Raw genomic sequence first — 24144 nt, 5'->3', positions numbered from 1 at the left:
ATGGTTGTTTGGTTATGTGTGCCCTGTGATTGGATGGACCAGTGTGGGGTGTACCCTGCCTCTTGCCCGAAGATAGCTGGGATAGGCTCCAGCAGGCCCGTGACCCTGGTGAGGATAAGCGGTACGGAAAATGAATGAATTATAGCATTTTAAATATGAACCTAAATATAATGAAAATTTATAAATCTCAAAATTTAAAACTAATTTATGGCTGTTCTAAAACACATCCCTACTTTTTTTGGGGGAAAAAATACATGAAAATTTATAGTAATTCATTTCCGTTTACCGGTCCCTGTATGGCTGTCTAGCATGGTATATGACATTATTTTCCTCTATAAGTGCGTACAAATTGCCTGCTATTTTCTCTTCAAAGTTGCCTTCTCTCCGCTAAAACCCGGTTCCAGCCAGACCAGTTTGACAAGCGTACTGTACCACCCAATCACTTATTTTCTATTGTGACATCATGTGCTAGCTTAGCGATTAGCATGGTGTTCCCGTTGGTCTCTTGTCACATCCTACCCCCGTCCTTTGTGAATCGTGATGATAACGATACTTAACTAGTTTATTTCCTGTCATGGAAGCGATGATTAGTGACTTATGCTGCACTGACAACGGATGTGAAGCGCACGTTCGCCTCTGCCGCTTAGCATCGTTTTTAGCCCTGTTAGCTGTAGCTCTTAGGTAGCTGGGGCAGCGCTAAATAGCATGCAACAAGCATTCAACCCCCGAACAGCGAAAAGCAGCAAGATTTTTCTCAACTCTGTGCTGTTTTAGACATCCTGCCCGCTTAACCCAACGCAGACACACAACACAAGTTTTCTCTCTAGTAGCAGTTTTCTGATGGTATCCCGTTTCTCTTTGTTTAGAGCTTCGTATCCCCGACAACGCCAACGTCTTCTACGCCATGAACTCCAGTGCCAACTACGACTTTGTGCTGAAGAAGCGCGGGCCGGTGCGGCCCATGCGTGCTAAGACGGTGGCCAGCTCCACGCTGCCCCGGATGAAGCAGAAAGGACTGAAGATAGCGAAAGGGATTTTCTGAGGGTGGGAGAGTGGGCGAGAGAGAGAGCGCCACCTGGAGCATTTTAGCACTTAGTTTGGCTTCGGGAAGCCGTTTCTGGGCCAAGTCACTTACTTGTTTACATCAGGCAGCCAGGAAAGTGGTCGCACTTTGGATTTTTTTACAGCATCCTGGCCTATAGTGTTGACACATGGTCAAACAGACGTCCCGTGGGCAAGATCTGGATGTCCCGGATGGATTTTTTTTTTACAGCATCCTGGCAATGGTCTGGATGCCTATCGTGTTGCCACATGGGTAGGATCTGGTAGGTCCCTAATGGTCATTGAGTTGACACATGATCAAAACAGTCGTCGTCCCGTGGGCGTGTTCCGGAAGTCCCGGATGGATTCTTTTTTTTTTTTTTTTTTATATATATATATAAACAGCATCCTGGCGATGTTCTGGATGCCCATCGTTTTGACACGAGGTCAGACATTGTGCCATGGGTAAGATTGGGATGTTTCCGGTGCCCACACCGTTGACACATAGTCAAACAGACCTTGTCCCGTGGGTAGGATCCGGATGTACCGGATACCCAGTTTTGACACGTGGTCAAACAGACCATGAGTCAAATGACACTTGATTGAATGGGCCAACAAAATGTATATACGTCAGGTGTGCTGTGTATTTTTTTGCTTTGCATATAATTTTGTGTTTTTGTTTTCTGCTTTGACGATGGTGCTGCTGATGATCTTTTATTCAAGAGGTCACATGATTTCACTCGTCGCCATGTTTGGAAACTCTTTGAACAATTTAATGACCACATTGACGGTTTTTGACTGGGAATCTTTGACCACTAGTAGGCGTCAGCCTGTCAATTGTAGTTACGATAATGCTGTCTTTTTTTTTTTGTGTCTTTTTCTGTCTTTTACTGGTGACTTTGCACTTAATTTATGAAGAAAGGCTCAGTGCTCAACATAAATGACTTCAGCTTTTCATAAAAAAAAATTCATCAACATTGGAATAATTTTCACAATTTTGATGATGATCACACTCAACGAAGTATTAGAGCCATACTGAAAAAAACATTATCATACAGTATTATAAAAATAAAGTTGGAAAACAGCTGAGGACGTATCTACATGATATTTAATGTTCCAGAAAAAAAATATGGCTTTAATCTCGTAAGATTCTTTTCTTGAAAAAATAAGTCTCATAAAATTACGGCGAGTAAGAATATGAATTAATTCTCTCAAGCTTATTACCAAGTTTTTTTCCGGAAAAAAATATAGCAATGGTCGTTTTTTTTTTTTTTCAAAACATTCTTTATTGTAAAGTTTTGACTTCCGCCACCCCCCAAAAAATCTGACTTGTTTGTCCTAAGATTAAGACTTTATTCTTGAAATAATTAGAATTATTTGCTCCCAAAAATAAGTTTTTTTTTTTTTTGAAAATTGCAACTATCAAAATAAAACCTTTTTTTTCCTGAAAATAAATGCCTTTTACCTGTTGACGTGAAGTTGTTTCTGCTGAGCACTGTATGTAAAGGTTTACCTTTCGAAATGATGAAGTTGAAATATTGGGATAGGATGTGGACGCACTGGAGGAAACGACGTGGTTGGGTTTTTCCCAACTTCTCACAAAGGAAACACTATCGGAATGGATCTGAGGCTGACGTTGGCTGCAAAGCATAATGGGAAGTGTAGGAAACGCACCTGTGGAGAGAAAATGGCCTGACCACCACAAGGTTGTCACTGCCACAAAACTAAATGTTTGACTGATGCCACTGCCACCATTTTTTGCCTTTTTTTGTTTTTGTTTTGCTTTTATTTGGGACACGCAAAAGGTCCAAATGGTGATGGAGTCACTGTGGGCTTCATGTCGAGCACTGTGAACAACAACAACAAAAAGTGTCCTGGTGGATGCAGTGAGCAGGGACAAGTTGCCAAACAAGTGATTTGCCTTTTAAGCTGGGAACAAACCTTTGGATTTTATTTTTTTTTTTTTAAACTTTTGAACAAAGTTGTGACTTTACACACTGGTGTACTACTTCAACCTGGACAAACCGCTTACAACCTTTTACACACCTGCAGCACTGAGAAGCTTGGCCTCCTTTGACGCACTGCGGCAACTACATCATCACAAGACACACTTGACTTTACATGCCACATGTTAATTTTTTAATTAACACTTGACATGACAAGCAGGTCATTACATTTTAAATTACATCACTTGATGTGTCACAACACTTAAAATGATACTTGACGAACGACGCTTGAGATGACAATTGATGTCGGTTGACGTTACATCACTTGACAGGTCACTTTGTGTCACTTGACACTTTACATGTTCAGTCTCTTAAATGCAATTTGACATGACGCAGCCATTTGACATAACACTTTACATGTTGTCTCTTGACATGTCATTGGACTTAAAACTTGGTTACATGCTACATCACTTGACATGACCCATGATATGACCCTAGAAACGTCACTTGACAACACATTACATGATATTTCACATTACACTTTACGTGTTGTTAAATGACACCTTATAATACTTCACTTGACGTCACAACACTTTACATGACACTTGACGACGCTTGACATGACTGTGTGACACACTACATGTTCTATCACTTGACATGTAACAAGTGACACAACTTTATGTAACACTTGATATGTCACTTGACACAGTTACGTCACATGTCACATCATATGTAACTGTCAGATGGCATGGCAGTTGTTATTTGGTGTCACTTGACATGACACTTGATGTGTCACAAGGTCAACACTTGATGGCACTTGTACTACATGTTAGGAGACTTGACATTTTAATCAATTGACATAAACACTTGACATGTCATTTGATATTTTACTTGTACTCATGATGTGATTTCTGACATGCCACTTGACACGGTTTGGCACTTAATGTGACATCTGACTGCCTTCTGACAAATTGCATCACTTGACATTAGACTTCACATCACGTCAAGTGTCACTTAACATGATTTTTCTACTTTTCAGAAAGTTGCGATTGAACAAACCTGTTGTGGTTTTATTATTTTTTGTGTTTTGTGTAATTTTTTTTTACGTTTGGGCAAACAGCTGCCATTTTTTTTTCACACGTGCAGCAGGATGAAGCACATTTTGCTTTAGCGCACTGCAGGAATTCCATGCTTTCCCCTATGAGAGTCATCCCTCAATTCCAATAAGACTTTTGTGTGTGTGGGCGCGTCTGTGCGTGTGTGTGTGTGTGTGATGCGTCTGTTACCAGACAAAGAAAAGGTAAATTCTGTAGTTGTCTGTGTAGCCGCGTTGACATGACTTTCCTGTGGTGCTTTGAGCATGTGTGTGTCCGTGTGTGTTGTGTTAATATTTGTTGCCCACCGCTGTGCTTGGATGCTATTCTTTCCCCCATTTGACAAACTTTTTCTAAGTCTCTTCTTTAATACTTCCTCCTCCCAGAAACACACACAGAAACGATGTAGAATACAAAAAGTGCCCCCGCCAATGTTTATTTATTGATTTGTATATACAGCTTTTTTTTGCATTGTACATTCCCTCCTCTATTGGTTATAGATTAATATATTAATGTATATATGAATAAACATACTGTTTGTAAAAGAATACACTGTCTTGTCTCTTTTGTCCCCTTTGTAAAGTTTTTCGGTTTAAAATCAATCAATAAATTCTGTACTCAAATTAAAACTTCGTACTTTAAGAAAAAGCAATATTATGTGTAATTGAATTTATGTGTATTTAAATTAAAAGTGAAAAAGATTTAAGCAAAATATTGGCATTGAAATAACCGTGCATTTCAGTATAATGGCATTGGTGGCTTGTCGTGTCGTCATAATCACGCGACAGGACGCGTCTTCGTTTTACGCATGCGCACGCATTCATCTTTTTACGCCATTATAATAATTCTACGCATTATTACAGTGTAAATGTATCACTTACCATTTATTCGGAGTCTTAGCTAAGCTTTTATCCTGTGTTTATTATAAGCTTTCTGTAACTCTAACCGTCATTTGTTGTTATGTTGTGTCGTCATCATCTCGCAACTGGACAGTGTCCCTGTTGTACGCAAGCGCACTAAACCGGCTTTTGTTATTGCATCCCATTCCAGTATGGCGCTAAGCAAGACGTTTGGGCAGAAACCTGTCAAATTCCAACTGGAAGAGGATGGAGATTTTTATATGATCGGCTCGGAGGTCGGTGTGTCTTCATTTTAACCCGCCGCCGCTTACCGCTCGCTGTTCACGGCAACCTCTTACCGGTGCTTAGCTCACATGCTAACGTTGCAAAGCGACTTTGAGGGCAGGAAGAGTCATCCGTCCGGCTTTATGAATATATGATTATGGTTATAGTTTTAGGCTTTTCAGTCGCTGCTGTATTATATAACGTATTCATATCGTGTTTAGGTTTTGTGTTGTTGTTGTGGTCTGTGTTGGTTTGAGCTTTTATGAAGAGGTTAGCGTGCTAAGCTAGTGGCTTCACGGCTAATTTGAATGGAGAAATTTGGCAATTAGGTCAAAGTGAGGAAAGAGGTTTTCAAATTAGGGAGTCAAGCCAGGGTTAGGGCGTCAAGTTAGAGTTTCAAGCCTGGGTTAGTGTTTTAAACTGGGGTTTGGGGTTTAGAATGTGTTTCAAGTCATATTTATGGGTTTCAAATCTGGGGTAGGTTTTCAGAATCATCTTTATTTTGCCAAGTATGTCCAAAAAACAAGGAATTTGTCTCCGGTAGTTGGAGCCACTCTAGTACGACAACAGATAGTCAATTGACAGAGAATACTTTTGAGACATAAAGACATTGAGAAAAACACTGAACAATAAAAGGTTGCTAGTAATCTGGTAATGCCGGTACATTTTTTTTTTTTTGACAATTGTGCAAAAAGATGCATAGTCCTCTAGCAATTAGAGCAGTTTGAATGACTAATATAGCAATAGTTCGGTGCAATGACCATTGTGCAAAGGGCGCCGAGACTTTAATGCAATTTAAAGTGACTACTAGCGCGATAATCTGGGACTATGTCGATTGTGCATATGTTGCAGATACTCATCAATCAGTGTGCAAGTGGTGCAGTGTTTCAAGTAGGTTTGCATGCCAGAGGTGGGTTTTTACGGGTTAGGGTTTCAAGCCTGAGTTAAGGTTTTAGACTTTCAGTAGGATACTAAATTAGGTTTTTAAACAAAGGTTAGGGATTAAAAGTAGGGTATCAAGCCATGGTACAGGATTTAAACAATACTGATGGCAAATTGGGGATTCAAGACTTGTTTAAGGTTTTAGACAAGGGTAGGGTTTCAAAGTAGAGTGTAAAGCCAAAGTTACGGTTTCAAGGCTGTGTGTGTCTTCAAACAAGAACTAGTGTTTCAAGGTAGGGTTTCAAGCAAGGGTTGGGGTTTCAAGGCATTGTTAAGGTTTCAGAGAAGGGTTTCAAGACAGTGTTTGGGTTTTATACAAATATTTGAGATGCAAATTAGGGCTTCAAGCTTTGGTTCAGGTTTTAGACAAAGAGTAAGGTTTCGAGATGGGTTTTGGGCTTCAAGTTTGGGTTACAGGCCATTGTTAGTGTTTTAAACAAGGGTTAGAGTTTCAAGCCATAAATAGGAAATGTTTCCACTGATTGGCCATTTGAGTTGATTGACAAATGTATAAATGAAAAGAACAAAGTGTGGCAAAGGATTTAAAAGTGTGTTTGTATAATATGAAGTAATGTAATGTGATGTAACGTGTTAGGTGGGCAACTACCTGCGCATGTTCCGGGGTTCCCTGTACAAACGATATCCGTCCTTATGGAGGAAGTTGGCGTCGGTGGAGGAGCGCAAGAAGATCGTGGAGTCGTCGCACGGTCAGTATGACGGCAGCGGGGGGAAAGGGGGAGGGTCGATCGGCCGCCGCTGACGAGGCGCTCTCGCCCATCGGCCGCTGTGGTTTCAGATCACGGCTACACTCAGCTGGCCACGAGCGTCACGCTGCTCAAAGCCTGCGAGGTGGACGAGATCCTGGACGGCAACGACGACAAGTACAAAGCCGTGTCCATCAGCACAGAGCCTCCGGCGTACCTCAGGTACCACAACACCGCTGTGTTACTTCTGGCAAGTAGGGCTTCAAGCTTTGAAATGAGAGAGTTTAACTTAACGGGTTAAGATTTTCAAGTTAGCGTTTTAAACAAGGGGTAGGGTTTTAAATTCGGACTTCAAGACAGGCTTTCATATTTGTATTGCAGTAGAAGGGTACAAGGCTAAAAATAAAACAGCTTTTGTATTCCAATATACTGTACACGATGGCAACGTGGAGTAAATGTCTTTTGCGGAGTCATTGATCGGATCGACGAATTATGACCCGCTTGATCGGCTTATCGGCCAACTGATCGGTCTAAAGTCTAGTTTTAAAGTATGGTTCCAAGTAGGGCTGTCACTTTGGAGTCTTTGATGAATCAGTTATCGTATCGACTATTCCTTTGAGTAATCAAGTTGGGTTTTTTTAACGACTAACCTGCATTTCGTTCTCATTTATGATGGAAGGACTTCGATCCTTTCACTGCATATGTTGGGACTGAGTGTATGTTATAAATGCAGTGGAATGGAAGTACTTAGCACTTATCTTTTTATACTTATTTGGTTTAAGTCCAGTTCTTGAGTACAATGACAATAAAGGAGATCTTGATCGAATAATCGGATGGAATTTGTGTTTGCATTCAAATGTATTGCAAAAGTGGATAATGCTTTGCTCCGATAGCTGAAAGCACACCGGGCGTCATCCACTGCAGTGTCGACAAACACGCTGCAGTAACTTTTAACTAGTGATGGACGAGTATATTACATTGGATAATTAATATGAATAATAATTTTAAAAAAACATGGAAGTTCACATGTGGATGTTTCCTCTGCCAAGCTGCTGTGGTGCGCCAGCTCGGCTTTGCAGCAATTGGATATCACTCGGCTTTTGTTTACTCCTACTACATGACTACTACTTTTGGTTTCAAGTGATCCCAAACTTGGACATCCTCTGTCTACATTTGTATGTTACAGCAGTGGTCCCAAGTTCCTAACCATAGATAGGAAGACTAGTTACGCCTGCGCGCTGTAGTAGCCTGGCTAACCGACGTTCTTCGTAGCGGCCATGTTGAGGAGGTCATGACGTTGCAGCATCTATAAGAAATGGACTCTGCCGTAAAGGGCTGGAGTTTCAAATTAGGGTTTTAAGGCAGGGTTAGGGTTTCAAACTAATGTTTCAAGACAGGATTGGGACGTCAAGTTATGTTTTCAAGCCTGTGTTTTGAGACAAGGTAAGAGTTCCCAAGTAAGGTTTCACGCCAATGTTTGGCGATTCAAAGTCGGGTTTTAAACTATGTTAAGGTTTCAGATGAGGATGGGAAGACAGCTCTACCCGCCGCATCTTTCGCAATAAAAGTCAGATTTCTAATTCTCCATGTATATGCGTATATGTATGTATGTATAGGGAACAGAAGGCCAAGCGGAACAGCCAGTGGGTCCCCACGCTGCCCAACAGCTCTCACCACCTTGACGCCGTACCCTGCTCCACCACCATCAACCGCAGCCGCCTGGGCCGAGACAAGAAAAGGACCTTCCCGCTCTGGTGAGTCACAGCTGCTGAAACGCGCGCGCACACACACACATACACTTGCGTGCGTGTGTGTTCGTGTGCCTGTGTGTTAAAGCGTGCGCGTGCGTGTTGTTTCTTGTTCAGCTTTGACGACCACGACCCGGCGGTGATCCACGAGAACGCCACCCAGTCGGAGGTGCTGGTCCCCATCCGTCTGGACATGGAGATCGAGGGCCAGAAGCTGAGAGACGCGTTCACCTGGAACATGAACGGCACGTCACGGCTCACCATCGCTTGCAGCCGGCACGCACACAACATTTGAGTTAATCTGCCATCGGAATTTTATTCTGCCAAATATCGGCCTCAAAAAATCCGTACCAGTCAGTCGGACCCTAGTTTCAACCAAGACAAACTTAGGTTTTCAAGCCTGGGTTACAATTTTTCGACAAGGTTGAGGCTTTTAACGTCGGATTTTAAACCAAGTTTAGGGATGTAAATTAGGGTTTCAAGCCTGTGGTATGATTTCAAAGTAATTAGTAGTTTCAACCTCGAGTTAGGGTTTTAAACAAAAGTGAAGGCTTCAAAGTAGGGTTTTAAATTCGACCAAAGCTTTCAAATTAGGATTTCAAGCCAGGTTAGGGTTTTAAACTAGGTGGGGATTCCGAAATAGAGATTGAAGATTTAAAATAGAATTTTGAAATTAGATTTCAAGCAAGGGTTAGGATCGCAAAGAAGTGTTTTCTAAGACAAGAGTTAGGCTTTGAAATTACGGTTTCAAGAAAGGGTTAGAGTTTCAAATTCAGTTTCAAGACAGATCAGAGGTTGGAATAAACCAGGTTTAGGGTTTCAAACAAAGGTTAGGGTCTCAAGCAAGGTTTAGTGTTTCAGATGAGGGTTTAAGGCATGGTTTGGGGTTACAAAGAAGGGTTTCAAATGCAAGGTTAGGGTTGTAAATTAGGGTTTTAAGGCCTGGTTAGGGGTCTAAAAATTGCATTATGGTTTTGAATGAGAGTTAGTTAGTTTTAAACAAAGGCCTTCTTGAGATCAGTAACATAAAAGTGGAATTTGTCATCGTCGTGATTTCCAGAGAAGCTGATGACTCCCGAGATGTTTTCGGAGATTCTGTGCGACGACCTGGACCTGAACCCTTTGGCCTTCGTGCCCGCCATCGCTTCCGCTATCCGCCAGCAGATGGAGTCGTACCCCACCGACAGCATCTTGGACGAGCAGACGGACCAGAGGGTCATCATCAAGGTACGACTACGCCAAGCGCAGCGGCGGGAAATCCTGCCGTTGTTCTTCCCGGCTGACTTCCTCCCCGTCTCGTTCAGCTCAACATCCACGTGGGCAACATCTCCCTGGTGGACCAGTTCGAGTGGGACATGTCGGAGAGGGAAAACTCTCCGGAGAAGTTTGCGCTCAAGTTGTGCTCGGAGCTGGGCCTGGGAGGCGAGTTCGTCACCACCATCGCGTACAGCATCAGGGGGCAGCTCAGCTGGCACCAGAGGACGTACGCCTTCAGGTATTCGAGGAGCATTTCCAGCCAGTGCTGGGGCTTCTAAGTAGGGTTGTCTCATGACGTCTGTCCCATAATTGTTCTAGTGAGAACCCACTCCCCACGGTGGAAATCGCCATCAGAAATACGGGCGATGCCGACCAGTGGTGCCCCCTGCTGGAGACGCTTACAGACGCCGAGATGGAGAAGAAGATCAGAGACCAGGACAGAAACACCAGGTGGGCATCTGTGCGCGCGCACACACACACACACACACACACACATACACAAAAGAGGGGCAAGAGTACTAAAGAAAAAAAGGCAAACTAAGTGTTACAAAAAAAAAAGGTACAGAAGTCGGAAAGTGCAAACAAATTGGAAAAGGTTTAAGAAAGGTCAAGTCTAGAAAAGGACAGTCATCATAAATGTGTAAAAAAGTAAAACAGATTTTATTTAAGTGAATGACCTGCAGAGGCTGACTCAATACTTTTCTGCCCCACTGTATACGGTTTACAGAGAGGTAAAGATAACTAAAGCTAAACATTGACAAAGTAAATATTTTTAAAAAGTGAACATTTACAAAAAGAATACATCTAATTAAGTATACATTTACAAAAAAGTGTACACATTTTCCAAAAAGCAAGTGGAGAAAGTTAAAATGTACAAATTTAACAAAAGCGTGTATAAAGTGACAAAATACAAACTAAAAATAAAATACAAAGTACAATTGTAACAAAACACTTTACATTAGTAAAGTAAAATGTACAAAAGTTACATTTTACACAACACAATTGGGGTGGAAAAGAAGAGGTTTAAAAAAAAATAAAATTAAAAGAAACATTTAATGATTAAAAAAAAGTATACAATTTCAAACTAGAAGTGTTAAAAAGTTCAAATTGACCAAAAAATACAAGTGGAAAATGTACAAAAGTAAAAAAGTTCACATTTACAAAAAAAAAAAAAAAGTCTAAAAAGTATTTGAAAACGATTAAGTCCACATGTAGTATTACATAATACAAGCTAAAAAAAGAAAAAAAAGTTATAAAAAGTAAGTAGTAGTAATAAAAAGAAATAGTACGTGACACCACATGGAGGTGCTACCAGTTTTCTTTTGTTTTTTCCTTTCAGGCGAATGAGGCGACTCGCCAACACGGCGCCGGCCTGGTAGAACAACAAATGCTGCTGCTTCATAATTGTCACATCATGAGCGCTCCCCTACTGGAAGCACACGTGTGTTACATGGGTCGCTAACCCTTTTACCCTTTTCTGGTCACACAGCACACGCACACGCACACACACACACACACACACACACGCAGTTCAAGAAGTCAGATAATATATTTATGTTGTATTTGTCATCTTTTTGTACATTTGAATGATTCTTACAAAATAAAAAATTAAAAACATTAACAAAGTTTCATGAACATCCTTAAAAACTCCAAGTTGGGTTTCGAGACAGGATTAAGAGTTTAGGGTTTCCAACCTGAGTAAGGGTTTTAAACAAGGGTCAGTGTTTGAAATGTTGATTTAAAAATAGTTATTAGGGCTTCACGGTTAGAATATTAAACATGGCTTCGGGTTTCTACTTTCAAGCCTGGTTGAGGTCTTTGAAGGTTAGGACTTAAAATGACGGTCTCATTCATAATCATAATGTTGGGACAGTGAGTCCGTGCCGCCTATAGAAATACAGTCACACAAATATATAGACATACACACTCGCGCACATCACACATACATATGTATGTGCCGAAAAATTTGAATATTGAGGGAAAGTCCATTTATTTCAATATTTTGTGTCAAAAAGTGAAACGTAGTGTTAGATTACTTCACCACACACAAAGTGAAATATTTCAAGCCTTTATTTGTTTATATTTTGATGCTTATGGCAGAAAGAAAAAAAACTAAAATCCAGTATTTCACAAAATTTGAATATTTCATGTGACCAACAAAAACAGAAATGTTGGCCTTCTGAAAAGTGTATTACAGTAATATGCCCTCAGTGCTTTGTTGGGCCTCCTTTTGCATGAATTACAGTATCAAGGCGGCATGGCATGGAGGTGGTCAGCCTTTGGCACGGTTCAGGTGTTATTGTAGCCCAAGTTGCTTTGTATTGGGCTTCAGATGGTCTTCCATTTCGGGGTTTCCGTTCCCTCATCTTCCTATTGACAATCCCCCTTAAACTTTCAATGGAGTTCAAGTCAGGTGAGTTTGCTGGCCAATGAAATACTGTTATTCCAGGGCTATTCAACCAGCTACAGTATTGGTCGTTTTGGCTTTGTGGGCAGGTGCCAAATCCTCCTGGAAAATAAAATCATTGTCTCCAAAAAGCTCGTCGGCAGCAGGAAGCATGAAGTGTTCTAAACAGCTGCGTTCACTGTGGACTTGATAAAAGACAATGGACCCACACCAGCAAATGACTTGGCTCCCCAAACCATTACTAACTGGAAACTTCACACGGGACTTTAAGAACTGTGACTTTTGCACTTCTCCAGTTTTCCTCCTAACTCTGGGACCATGATTTTCAAATGAAATGCAAAATGTACTAATTTGTAAAGAGGAATCGGGACCACTGGGCGACAGAGCAGTACCTTTTCTCCTTAGACCAGCACAGACGCTTCTGACGTTGTTTTTGGTTCCGGAGTGGCTTGACACATGGAATTCTACAGCTGTAGCCCATGTCATGCCGACATCTGCATGCGGCGGTTGTTGATGCACCGACATCAGCCTCAGTCCAGTCCTTATGAAGCTCCCCCAGATTTCTGAATCGCCCTTGCTTGACAACCCCTCAAGCATGCGGTCGTCCCTGTCACTTGCGCTCCTTTTCCGCCCACATTTTCCCTTCCTCTTAACACTCTGTTCATGTACTTTGATACAACGTTCTGTGAGCACGCAGCTTCTTTTGCAATTTCGCTTTGAGACCTTTTCTCCTTATGAAGGGTGTCAATGATGGTTTTCTGCACCAGTCAGCAGTCTTCCCCATGATTCTAAAGCCTACTAAGGCAGACTGAGACCATTTAAAAACCTCTGCAGGTGTTTTTCATGAATTAGCTGGCAAGATGGGGACACAGGGGGGCTACGATGTTGAACATTGTCATAATATTCTAATTTTGGGAAATACTGGGTTTGTGGACACACAAACATACGTAGACAGACCAACCCCCCACACACATGCAAGCATATATACACAAACACTAATATAAATGATTACACACACAAAGACATACACAAACAGTCACACACGCACACAAATATGCACAAAAACATGGACACAAACAGGACATTCACACACAAAACTACACACACGCAAATATATATGGTCTCAGGCATGCACATGCAAACATAAAAACACATACTAACATAAATAGACACACCCGAATGTTCACAAAAACACACACTCAAACATACAGTACACACAAATATACACGGCCACATGCACTATCACACTCCCAAACATACACGCAAACGTACACAAAAACATACAGAAACACAGGCATAGAGACACAAAGATAGTCGTAAAGGCTAGCTGTGTGCTAGTGTGTGATTACTGTGGAATGTCAACTTCCTGTGTGAGGACAAAACAAAACAGCCGAACAAAATCAAAGGTGCGCATTCTTCTGAAAATCTTTACAGTGGAATGTAAAAAGAAGTGAACCCACAGCTCATGTGCCTCATCGCAGACAACTGGACAAATATGTTTCATGTAGGGCTTCAAATCAGGATTAGGTTTTTAAACAATGGTTACGGTTTTAAATTAAGGTTCTGAGACTTGATTAGGGTGTTAAATAATGGTTAGGGGTTCAAATTAGGACATTTTAAGGCTGGGCTTATGTATGCAACTGTAGGGTTTCAAACTGGTGTTAAGGTTTCAAGAGAGGGTTTCAAACATGCATGAGTGATCTAAGTATGGTTTCAAGCTGCACTGTTTTAAATGAGGGTTTTAATCCAGGGAGTACATTTTAAACAAGGGTTATGGTTTCAAGGAGTTAGGGTTTTAAATGAGGTTTACACACAGCCACAGTTAGGGGTTGCAATTAGGCTTTCAATCTAGGGTTAAGGTTTGAAATAACGGTTATGAATCATAGTAGGGTTTCAAGCCCAGGTTAGAGTCTGAAAGGAGGATTTCCAGCCAGGGTTAGGTTTTTATTTTTTTAAACCACAGGTTAGGGTTTCAAATGAGGGTGTCAAGCCAAATCAGTTTGTTCAAAAGTTGTTTAATTTTGAAAAAAAAAAAAATCTGTTACACTTCCTGAAAAAGGAATGTTTGCAATTGAGTAAAAAAAAACAGTAGTAAAAAAGTAATATGTACAAAAACTGTTTTAGTGTATAAATATGCAATATCATCATGACAATGATCACTAATTGTACCGTTTATTGGTTAATTAATAACAACTAAATGTCACCGTGACAACCGAGCTGCTTGTTCAGTGACCCGCACCGACAAACACGCCAGTCCCTGAACGCATCACGGCGAAGCCCTTGAACGCAGCACCGGCGCACTTCATGAGGAGACAGCAATGACTGTGTTTGGCCTGCAGGCGACGCAAAAAACAGCATTAAACGTCCCTCCGGGAGCGCCTGAAGATTGGTGGCGCCTGAAAAATTGGTCCCCGAAGGGCGGCGCCCTGATTGGGTGATGGCGGGTCGATCTCCGTCACACGTTACGACAGCCGAAGAAGTCGACGCCCACGTAGCGGGGGTAGCCCTCCAAAGAGTTCATACCCACCGGGTCGAATTTCCAGTACTGGCGTCCGCGGATAAAATGGGCGTAGCCTACGGAAAACACATCAACGTTTACTGTTTAGTATTTTAGCATTTAGCACCTTAACCTTAAAAAAAACCCTTAAAAATAACAACATGCTCGTGCATTCAAATTCAAATAGTGTTGTTGATTCTTAACGGATTGTAACACAATCAATAGACAAAATGTGTATCTTGTTCAGAATTGTTGTGCTATTATTTTTCTAAGTCCAGTTATCAAAGATGGAAAAACAGTGATGGCATGGTATCGCCGGGAATTTCTGAGAACTTGCATTTAAATGACCGCAAAGTAGCATTATTTCTTAACGGATTGTAAAGCAGTTAAAGGACCAAAAGTGCTGGACCCTATTCCAGCTATCTTCGGGCGAGAGGCTGGGTACACCAGCCAGCCAATCGCAGGGCACAAATAAAGATCACATTCACATCTGCGGGCAATTTAGAGTCGCCAATTAACCGAGCATGCGTGTTTTGTTTTTCTTAACGGATTATAACACAATCAAATGACTTGTCCTATGATTCTGAACATTTGTGCTATTAATTTTCTCAATTCAAATGATTAGCAGAGCCAAAATACGGGCCCTTAACTTCCATCCATCTCGTACCGTAAGCGTCTCGGAAGGTGGCGTCCACGTCCACGGGGATGCCACCCCAGTCGCTCATGGCTCGTGAGTACGGCGACTCGAGACGGTTGTGGCGCGGGCTAAAGCGCCAGTAGCTGCCTGAGCCAAACAAGTAGGTGTCGAAGTCCGGGTCGTGGCCCCAGCGCAGCGCAGCCCGGATGCCCGTCCCCGACAGGCCCAGAGCCCGGACGGACTTGGGCCCTTGTACCTGCATCTCGGCATCGAACACCCAGTAGCTGTCACCTGACCGCCACACAGGACAGAGGTTCAGAATATTAGGAACACCATGATGCAGTGAAATGCATGTTGTTTTTATATTTTTGGGATATTTTGGGTAATTTCTTTTGTAATTTTGGTCGAGTACAAATTTTAAATTGTGTTATAAAAATTGTTTTAATTCATTTTGTAGTTCACTGTATTTTCAGATTTCTGTTTAATGTATTTTTATTGTTTATTATTATCCATTCATCCATCCATTTTCTGTACCGCTTCTCCTCACAAGGGTCGCGGCCGTGCTGGAGCCTATCCCAGCTATCATTGGGCAGGAGGCGGGGTACATGAACTGGTTGCCAGCCAATCCCAGGGCACATACAAACAAACAACCATTCGCACTCACATTCACATTGATGTGCTCCGGGAGGAAAAAACACGCATGGTCGGCTCCGGGAGGAGCACATCAATGTGGCACGGATGAAACTAATGTGCGTTCAGTGTGCATAAATAACTCAGCAATCAAACTTGTGCGGGGGATGCGAGGCGAAAGTTTGTTTTGCATCTAATGTAAAGACATCCAAGGATGCGACGTCGCTATGAATGCTAGGCCACCCCAAGCAATGCCGTGATATGGACCAATCAGAGCCAAGCTGTTTTCCATATTTAAATTGGGGAAGATCCAATCAGAGCAAGGCCGATTTACATGTCAATTATTTATGAGAACTCCATCTCTCTCAAATGCCAGCTGGAAAAGACCAACTTGAACATCTTGAAAAAGGACATTTTGGGCATTTCCAACCTAAATTATCTTGCAAATGTGATAAAAGGACATCAAACATGTTTTAAAAAATTAAGAAAAATTTATAGAAGGGGACCTTTAATTTTTGTTCAATTTACCAGCGCATTGGATCAGAGTTTTGGGAGGGTGAGTTTATTTGTATTCCTTTTCTTATTTTAATTCTTGTTAAATTGAATTAAATTTGAAATGTTTTTTTTTTTTTTTTTTTTCCCCAATTTCTTATTTTGTTATTTATTTTTTACATCGTGTTGAATTTGCCCGCGACCCTTGTGAGGAGAAGCGGCTCAGAAAATGGATGGATGGATGGATGTGTTGAATTGATTTTGTCGTAGGCCGAGTGTACCTCCCGCCTGGTGGATTCACCTTGAAAGAACCAGATGTTACCAGCCTTGTCTTCAAAGGCAGCGTCCACATTGTTGGGGATCCCTCGCCAGTGGCGCGACGCCAACGCGGGATAGCCGCTCTCAAGATGGCCGTCGCGGATGCGCCACACGTATCCCGACTTGAAGAAGAAAAGCTCGCCGCGGATCATGGATGCCGCGTCGAAGTCCGTCTGGCACACATTGGGCTTAACAGAACAACCAAGAACATCAGTCTAATGTAAAATACGGCTTACGTATATTTATTAGCATGTTTACCTGCACCGCTGATCTAAACATTGATTATATCACGGCTAACCTAAATGTTTATTAACACATCTGACGTAATATGTTTGTTACCATGTTCCCCAATGTGGCTAACATGTTTATTAGCCTTTTCAATGTAATAATTTCATTAGGATGCTTACTAGCATGGCTAACATTATTTGTATATTACTGTGTACTCCAGTGCGGCTAACATTATATTTATTAGCACAATTAGCTGTATGGCGAGCATATGTCTCTTAGCATTTTTAACGCGACGACAGCACTTAAAAGGATGTTTTGATACATATTCACTAGTGCGCCGAATGTAACGTATATAAGTATGTTTGCTAGTACGTAATATGCTTATGTTGCACGAGGTGGCAAACATATTTATTAGCTTTTTTCACCAACATCAAAACGGCACAGCTGATATGACACTTTTATTAGCATATTAACTAGTGCAGCTAATTCTAACACCATATATACCGTAGGTTAGCATGTTTACTTGCATGGCTCAAGTAATATGTTTATTAACATTTTTTACAGCTTAGTATGTTTACGAGTTACAGATTCATTAGCATGTTAAATCACGTGGCTAACAGCGTATGTTTATTAGCATGTTTACCTGAGCGGCTAACATATGATTACTGTATTAGCATTTTCCCCTATGCAACTGGTATCATTAGCCTGTTAACCAGCATAGGTAATATCCATCCATCCATCCATCCATCCATCCATCCATCCATTTTCTGTACCGCTCCATCCTCACAAGGGTCGCGGGCTTGCTGGAGCCTATCCCAGGTATCTTCGGGCAGGAGGCGGGTTACACCCTGAACTGTCCCCCGCCAATCGCAGGCCACATATAAACAAACAACCATTCGTACTCACATTCACACCTATGGGCAATTTAGAGTCTTAAATTAACCTACCATGCATGTTTTCGGGATATAGGAGGAAACCGGAGTACCTGGAGAAAACCCACGCAGGCATGGGGAGAACATGCAAACTCCACACAGGCGGGGCCGGGATTTGAACCACGGTCCTCAAATGTGTGAGGCGGATGTGCTAACCAGTCGTCCACTGTGCCGCCGCATAGGTAATATGATATATTTAATAGCATGTTTACCAGCATGGCTAACATTGAATAGCATGTTTACTAGCATGGCCGACATAATAATATGTTCAACAGCTTAATTAAAGTTGTTTATTTATTAGCATATTGAGTCTATTGTCTATTAGCATTTTTACAAGGCCAGTGTATCATTTTTAAACTCAGTAGCGTGACTCACGTAATGTGTATATTAGCATGTTCGCTAGCACAGCAAATACAATGTGTTTCTTAGCATGTTGCCAACAAGGCTGCTAAGAGTTAGATTGGCTCACATGGGGGAGAATCTCGTTGGTCTCGGGATGGGACGGACGCGGTGACGGGGGAGGAGGGGGCGGCGGCATAGTGGGTGGTGGCGTGTGGACCACCCTGGGCTGCACACCGTACAGGAACTGGATGCCACGCCGGTCGTCGTGGGTCAGCCTGAGCGGGTACGAGAACGAGTAGTAGGCAGACATGATGGCCCCGGGTTCCTCCGAGTGAAGCAGGCCCAGGACGTGGCCGAACTCGTGAGCCGCCACCTGGAGGAGGTCCGTGCCTAAGCAAGGAGGTGCACATGTTAGCCGTTGTAAGCGTGCTTGTTAGCACGTTAGTTTGCATATTAGCATGTTTGTTAGCATTTTAGCCCATTTGTTTAGCATAATTATTAGCATTATTACCTGTATGGCTAATATATATTGGTTAGTACAGTAATCCCTGCTATATCACAGTTCACGCTTCGCAGTCCTTCAAGATCGTGGATATTTTTGTGTTATTACAGTTATTTTGTTTTTGGTGTTATTACAGTTGTTGCTCTTATTTTATTTACTAGCATTTTTCCCTGCCGTGACAAACGCAATGTTTATTAGCATGTCTACCTGCGTGGCTAAAATATATTTCTTAGCATGTTTGTTAGCATGCTAACTGCTACGGCTTCTCCAACGTGACAAACGAAATGTTTATTAGCATGTGTATCTGTGTATGGCTATGATATACCTGTTAGCATGTTTACCAGCATAGATAAGGTAACATGTAAATTAGCATTAGCTATGACTAGCATGGCTAATGTAGCAGTGGTCTGACCCATCTGGTTCCCGAGTGTCCAGGCCTCATCATAGTCAAAGTGGATGTCTCCTTGGCGATGTGTTTTGGGGAAGAAGGCGTGAGCCAAGATCCCGCCCGGGCCGTCAAACGGGAGGCTGTCACCGTGCCAGTACCTGCAGGTAAGTAAAACAAACACCCCCGATGGAGGAAAAAAAAAAGCTTGTAAAGGTCATTTTACAAGAAAAAAAGTCAAAATATTATGAAAAAAAATGTCATTTTATAAGAGTGAAGATGTAATTTTATGAGAATAAAGTCAAAATATTACAAAAAATGTGTCATCATTTTATGAAAATTTTGTTTCACTATTCTGAGGAGTCACATTTTTTATGGAAAAAGTTGTAATAAAATGAAAAGAAATTATAATTTTACAAGAAAAAAAGTCGAAATATACTGAAAAAAGCACTTTCTAAGAATGTTAGAGAAGAAGAAGAATGTATTAGGAAAAAACATTTATTTTGAGAATTTTGCTTTACTGTTTGTTATGTATGAAATTTGTTTTACTATTATTAAAAAAAATTCGCAATAAAGCAAAAGTTTTTATAATTTTTGTAATTTTGGAAATAAGTCATCATGTTATAAGCAATCAGGGGGGGAAAAATGTAATATCAGAAAACAAGAACATTTAGTGGGGGTTCAGCTGCATGACTGTGGGGCGGGGGGCCCAGGCAGCAGGCATTAGTTACTTAGTCACCAGGTAACCCTTACCAATTCAGAAAACATGACCGGAATGCCAATGTTTACCACACAACCCACAGTCAGGGTTTCATGAAGTAAATTGCACACATATCAACCTTTCCCGAGGTAAACTGAGGCACACACTCAAGTGTCTGTTGTTATGTTCATAACAATACGGGCAGGTCAAATTTAAATAAAGTGCTGTGTTTATAAATGTACTGAATTGCAAAGCAATTGCTCTTACTTAAAATAAGAAAAAAAATCTTGCTCTTCACCTGTGACCTCATGCAAACCATTGGTTTTGTCTTATTACTCGTAATTCTGGTTTAATGGTTGATTGGATGGATGGAAATCGTCATGGCGTTCAAAGCACAGCAACCCATGTGCTGAGTCAAACCGATATGTTGGGTTGATATTTTGACTCAGCACGAGTTACACAAAAATAACTCAAATGCCAGATATAACCCATAATGGGTAAAACATTTCCTAACGCAGTGGTTGAGTAGATTAAATAATCCATTGTGGGTTGAGGTATTCGACCCAGCGCAAAAATAATCCCAAAATACCCCATAATGAGTAAAACATTTCATGATTTAGCATTTTTTTGGTGTCCATGATTAAGATCACATGATGTCAAAGTTAGGAAGTGGTTGGTAAAAAGCGACGTTTGTATGCAAGAGAAGGAAACCAGGTTGAATCTCTACTATCCGTTTTTCCAACCTGTTAAAGTCGATGCGGATGTCAGCTTTGCCGGCGCGGATCTCGGTGAAGGTCAGCGGTGTCACGTCGCTCCAAATCTTCAGCGCTTCCCGAAAGACGCGACGCACCTTCTCTTCGCCCAGCTGCCATGGGAAACGCACGATCCTAACAAAAGAAACACAGTGACATCAAGCAGCAAAAGTTCAATATTACCACAGTTCACTCTAAATTATTAATGCAAGAAATATTAACAATCTAAAAATTTACATTTTCAAAATGAAAGTTAAAATATTATGTTACTTTTATTAAGTTGTAATATTAGAATAATAGCATAATATGATGGAAGAAAGGTCACAATTTTACAAGAATGAAATTGCAGATCACTAAAAGTTGTGATTTTACCAGAATAAATTCATAATACGATGACAAAAGTTATAATATTGGAGAAAAAAAGTCCTTACTTTATGAGTATCTAGTGTATTAATAGGAGAAACGTTTCCTTAATTTATATGAATAATGTTGTTATATTATGAGGGGGAAAAGTAATACATTTATTAAAATTAAGTTATAATATTTTTTTAAAAAGTTGTGATTTTATGAGAATGAAGTTGCAATATGAGAGAGATGAAAGATGTAAAATTCTGGGGGGGGGGGAAGTAATGATAATATAAGAATAAAATTGTAATATTATAAGAAAACAAATCATTTTATTAAAATAAAGTCATAATATTATGAGAAAAAAGTTGCCATTTTAGGTGAATAAAATGTTTAAATTATAATAAAAAATACGGACCTGTTTCATATATATCTCTGTTTTGACTACTCCCTGTTTTCCTCTTCCTTTCTCATCCTCTGCATGCGCCCATTCTCACACACATTTGCCTCGTCCAGCTGCACTCACACTTATCTTTATGGGAATGGGTGCATGCAGAGGATGAGGCAGAGAAAGGAAGAGGAAAACAGGGAGTAGTCAGACTTAACCATCAAGCCAGAATTACTAGTCAGATTTGCCAAAACACTAGCTAACTTGCTGCTGTCTAACTCATTCATTTACTGTCAAACTTCACTTGTTAACTTGTTGTCTAACTCACTGTCTAACTCGTCTGCGCTGTGGGCCTAACTTATTTAACTAGCCATCGAACATACTGACATGCTGTCTAACTCGATGTCTAACTCATCGGCGTAACAGCAATCTCCAACCCAAGCCGCCCGATTAGGCAGCCGCTGCGTTCTCGGCATGTTAGCCGCGCTAACCTGTAGGTGAGGTCGTTCTTGTCCAGGCGCCCCCCGTAGATGACAAAGCGTCTGCGCCGGTGTCCTGACGGAAAAAGACGTCTCCGCTGGCTGCTGGGAATGTCAGGAACTCCGCAGCGCGGACGCCTCCCCGGCCTCCAGGTGCTGTTGGACAGTGCAACATCCTTGAGGAGATCGTGGGCGCGAGGAAGCTTGACTTGTTTCTTTAGCTCTGGGAATTTTTCAGACACCTGCGAGGACAGGTTCGAGCTGGTTAGTGCTGAGATCTTCTGGTGTTTTTGAAATGTGGTGCTCCAGCAGGCGGATTTACACAACCACAGCTAATCTCCTGTCAATCACCTGAACATGTCAATCATCTGGAGGTGACCTCCAGACAAAAGCAAAGCATGTTTCAGTTTGCTTGTTTCAACAAGGTCTCTAAATGACTTACCAGAAATCATGATTGATTGAGTTATTCATCGATTAGTTGTCGATTAATCGATTAATCATTGCACCTCAAGTCATGCGTCACATTTTCAGCACAACACGTCATGCAGTCACAGTCACGTTTCCGCACTTAGAATCACGTTTAATTACGAACAGTGGTGTTTCAGGACTAATGGTGATATAGTCTCAGTCATGCAGTCACAATGTTTCAGTACAAGCAGTCTAGTGTTTCAGCACTAAAATTCATTTAGTCACAGGCATGTTTCACACCATCCGAAATCTTCCTGAAAAGCTTGTGAATGCTGAAATTCAATGGTTTTCGTTGACAATGTAGCATTGCAGTTAGCCGCTAACACGGACAAAGCATCAAAGTACCTCACCCAGCCCCCAGGACCTCTTTTTGTGTGTGTGTGTGTGTGTTTTTTTTTTTTTTTTTTTTGCACTGTCAGCGTCGAGAGGCCCCAGAGAGGAAGAATCAAATCCAGATGGTCAAAAAAGTCAAATTTCCGCCCTGCGTTCTCTCGTCTTTCAGCACCTGGCTTAGCTTATCATGAAGAGTTGATGATTGCTGGCCTCTAGCTTTTTATTAGCTTTATTAGCTTTTTTATTAGCTTTTCTGTTCATAAAGCGTTCTACTCTCACTTGATTCAACGGGTTTGTTGTCCAAAAAGTTGGATTCAAACAACAAATTGACTCCTCTACGCTAAGTAGCTAGCTTAGCTTAGCATGTAGTGTTTCTGCTAGCTAGCTCGCTTTATTAGCTGCTATGTTTTGTTTTCAATCCTTTTTTTTTAATCTCACCTGGAGTCATGACGTGTTAGTTGTCCGAGAAAGATTCAATTGATTGATTGATGCATGCTGAGAAGCTAACTTAGCCTTGCATGAGAGTTAGCTATCTTGTGTTACTTGTATTTTGTAATTTTCCTTTTTGAGCGTCCGGATTTCACTTAATTCATTGCGTTTGTTGCCCGAAAAGTTGGATTCAAATGACAAATTGCCTGATCTATGCTAAGACGTTAAATTAACTTAGCATGGAGTGTAAAGCCCCCACGCAGTTTTTCTGCTTGACTCAGCTGCTGTGTTCTGCTCCGTGTTGACAATGGCGCACTGCCAGGAGACAATTAGCGCGTCACCTTGTGCTGAGCGAGCAAACATGTCGTGCTCGGTGATGATGCATCGGTATGGCTGTGTTTTAATCACCGTTACGGCATGTGACCTGCAAAACATCCAGTGGAGAAATATGCCACGCCAGACAAGTCAGGACAGGAAGGCTTCAGGTCTTCAGGTGCGCTTGAACCAAATGAGTAAGGTCACTTGGTAGGTGCTGAGTGCTGTGTGGCTGCTCTGATTTGGTTGTTATTTCAGGTCGAAAAAATAACATTAAATATGAGCTCTTTTTGGTTTTTTGATTGACTATAGAAATGTTGCGGCACTGATGACAGCGTCTGCCACACAGTTCTGAGGACCGGGGTTCAAATCCCGGCTGTGTGGAGTTTGCATGTTCTCCCCGTACCTGCGTGGGTTTTCTCCGGGCACTCCGGTTATCTCCCACATCCCAAAAACATGCATGGTAGGTTAATTGAAGACTCTAAATTGTCCATAGGTATTAATATGAGTGTGAATGGTTGTTTGTTTCTCTATTTGTTTCTGCGATTGGCGAGGGACAGTTCAGGGTGTACCGCGCCTCCTGCCCGATGATAGCAGGGATAGGCTCCAGCACGCCCGTGACCACTGTGCGTGCCGGAGCCTATCTCCCGATCCATCAAAGAAGCAACAAAAACATCCCATCAACGACTCAACCAAGCGGATGACACAA

The 24144-nt window shown here is 41.6% G+C and overlaps 3 protein-coding genes across 5 annotated transcripts in view; 2 read left to right on the top strand and 1 right to left on the bottom strand.

Moving 5' to 3' along the window:
• The window catches only part of LOC133400147 (ral guanine nucleotide dissociation stimulator-like), a 42425-nt gene extending 37806 nt beyond the window's left edge, over positions 1–4619 (top strand). For all 3 annotated transcript variants that reach the window (XM_061672466.1, XM_061672465.1, XM_061672464.1), the window contains exon 18: positions 867–4619. In XM_061672466.1, the coding sequence (XP_061528450.1) occupies positions 867–1042 (176 nt within the window). In that variant the 3' untranslated portion in view covers positions 1043–4619. The remainder of the gene's footprint in view (positions 1–866) is intronic.
• Positions 4620–4922: 303 nt separating this feature from the next.
• On the top strand, positions 4923–11966 carry smarcb1a (SWI/SNF related, matrix associated, actin dependent regulator of chromatin, subfamily b, member 1a). Its single transcript, XM_061672630.1, has 9 exons — positions 4923–5216; positions 6743–6854; positions 6944–7073; positions 8468–8605; positions 8717–8844; positions 9660–9826; positions 9904–10094; positions 10175–10306; positions 11196–11966. The coding sequence occupies exons 1-9, from the start codon at positions 5133–5135 to the stop codon at positions 11233–11235; spliced, it is 1122 nt and encodes a 373-aa protein (XP_061528614.1). The 5' UTR covers positions 4923–5132; the 3' UTR covers positions 11236–11966.
• Positions 11967–13598: 1632 nt separating this feature from the next.
• mmp11a (matrix metallopeptidase 11a) overlaps positions 13599–24144 on the bottom strand; it is a 93877-nt gene continuing 83331 nt past the window's right edge. The window contains exons 2-8 of the mRNA XM_061672554.1: positions 21903–22132; positions 20670–20813; positions 19254–19387; positions 18467–18729; positions 16821–17025; positions 15428–15688; positions 13599–14837 (exon numbers count right to left, since the gene is read on the bottom strand). Coding sequence (XP_061528538.1) covers positions 14719–14837; positions 15428–15688; positions 16821–17025; positions 18467–18729; positions 19254–19387; positions 20670–20813; positions 21903–22132 — 1356 coding nt within the window. The 3' untranslated portion in view covers positions 13599–14718. The remainder of the gene's footprint in view (positions 14838–15427; positions 15689–16820; positions 17026–18466; positions 18730–19253; positions 19388–20669; positions 20814–21902; positions 22133–24144) is intronic.

This window comes from Phycodurus eques, chromosome 3, assembly GCF_024500275.1.
Source record: "Phycodurus eques isolate BA_2022a chromosome 3, UOR_Pequ_1.1, whole genome shotgun sequence".
NCBI classification, from domain to species: domain Eukaryota; kingdom Metazoa; phylum Chordata; class Actinopteri; order Syngnathiformes; family Syngnathidae; genus Phycodurus; species Phycodurus eques.
This window is presented reverse-complemented; position numbering and strand designations above follow the sequence as displayed.

Bases quoted from the DNA above. Each gene is read 5' to 3' on its own strand.
- smarcb1a (XM_061672630.1), top strand. From the start codon at position 5,133: ATGGCGCTAAGCAAGACGTTTGGGCAGAAACCTGTCAAATTCCAACTG. The intron at 8,845-9,659 runs GCACGTCACGGC...CGTGATTTCCAG, and splicing joins GTTCACCTGGAACATGAACG to AGAAGCTGATGACTCCCGAG. The intron at 10,095-10,174 runs GTATTCGAGGAG...TAATTGTTCTAG, and splicing joins CAGAGGACGTACGCCTTCAG to TGAGAACCCACTCCCCACGG.